The 1497-nt window shown below is 76.5% G+C and overlaps 1 protein-coding gene across 1 annotated transcript; it reads right to left on the bottom strand.

The window, feature by feature from the left end:
* Window positions 1-102: 102 nt before the first annotated feature.
* Window positions 103-1260, bottom strand: LOC105854601 (basic proline-rich protein-like; the record flags this gene model as incomplete). The annotated part of the gene is made up of 1 exon (XM_012734664.1): window positions 103-1260. A coding segment is annotated over one exon (1158 nt), but the record flags the coding sequence as incomplete, so codon positions are not given.
* Between the last annotated feature and the right edge of the window lie 237 nt (window positions 1261-1497).

The raw sequence follows: 1497 nt of genomic DNA, 5'->3' as shown, positions 1-1497 counted from the left end.
GCCACGGCCGTCCTGGGTGTGCAGCTGGGCCCGAGGGTCGGGGCCACCCACGGCCGGGCCCTGACGTCCTCAAAAGCACACCCCGGGGACGCGGCCTGTCCTTCAGGGCCCGGTCCGAGTCTGGGCCCTCTCTTGGGCGGCCCCAGTGCCGGCCGCACCTGCCTGACAGCCGCAGGGGCCCAAGGAGGGTGGGCTGCTGCTCTCACTGGCCAGCCGTGTCCAGGTCGGGCTGCGGGCCGGGCCCTGGGCTCGCGCTGGCCGTGGGGCCCTAGCAGGCTGGCCGCTGACCGCCTCTGCCTCAGAGCCTAGGGCGGGCGAGGGCCCTGAGTCCTCGGGCGCCTGCGGGGAAGGGGCAGCCTGGCCGGGGCTCGCCCAGCCCCACGGCGGGCGGCAGTGCGCGGGGCCTGTGGCCTGTGCCCGCGGGTCTGGGCTCTGGCTTCCTCCGGCGGCAGAGGAGGCACCCGGGGAACCAAAGCTGCCTGGCAGGGCGCCAGGTGCCGGGCGTGGGCTGGGCGCCGGCCGGAGCCCCAGAGTCAGGGGGCCCGCACCGCCCGCTGCAGGGGTGACTGCCGGTGGCCTGCCGCCCGGCCTGCGGACACCTAGCGCCAGCTCTGTGGGCAGAGATGCGGGTCGGCCTGGCTGCGCCTCAGGGTCACGCTCCCACTGGGGAGCCTGCGGTGGGGCGGGCAGGCTGCCAGGCGGTGCGGGCACGGCAGAAGCGGCCGCCCCGGGCGGGGAGCACGCTGCCCGGGGCCCCTTCCCCGGCCTGGATGTGGCAGGGACTAAGGTCAGGGAGTGGGCCTTGGTCAACCGCCCCTGCCCGCCACCCTGGGCAGCCTGACACCCGGCAGGAAATGAGCAGCCCAGGCCTGGGCTGCTGGGCACCTGTGGGCCTCCCCGGCCGCCTGCCCTGTGTGGGCAGCAGTGCGGCCCGGCACCTGGGCCCGAGGGAGGCCACTCTGCCCCTCCCACGAGAGCACTGGGCGCTGTGGGGCGAGCGCTCGGGGAGGTGTCTGGGGGAGGGCTGGGGGCAGCCCCTCCGTCCAGACGCTGGCCGGCCCTCCGCAGTGGGGGCGCGCCTGGCCCATCCCGTTCCTGAGACACAGACCTGGACAGCCTGCAGGGTGTGGCCCTGGCCGGTGAAGGCCGTCCGGGGAGGAGGGGGCTGGTGGCCGCAGGTGAGTGGAGGGGGCTGACCTGGGCAGCCCCTAGCTGAGTGGGAGGAGGCCCGTGGGGTGGGTGGGCTGCGGCCGCGCTTGCTCAGGCGGGTCCAGTGAGGGCCCCCCGGTAGGCGGCCCCACCGCTGCGGACACACCCGGGGGTTGCCCCGGAGCCCTGGGGTGTCTGGCTGCAGGCGCCTTCCAGCCCTGGGGTGGGGGGTTAGCAGGTGCCTGCAGAAGGGCAGTGGGAGACTGGCCCTGGCGGGGGGCCGGAGGGCGCAGCGGTCTGGACCTGGCCGGGGCCGCGCCTGTCTCGGCCTGCCTGGGGGAGGCGGCG

The sequence above is a fragment of the Condylura cristata genome, unplaced genomic scaffold (genome assembly GCF_000260355.1).
Source record: "Condylura cristata isolate star-nosed mole 26May11 unplaced genomic scaffold, ConCri1.0 scaffold00066, whole genome shotgun sequence".
NCBI lineage: Eukaryota > Metazoa > Chordata > Mammalia > Eulipotyphla > Talpidae > Condylura > Condylura cristata.
This window is presented reverse-complemented; position numbering and strand designations above follow the sequence as displayed.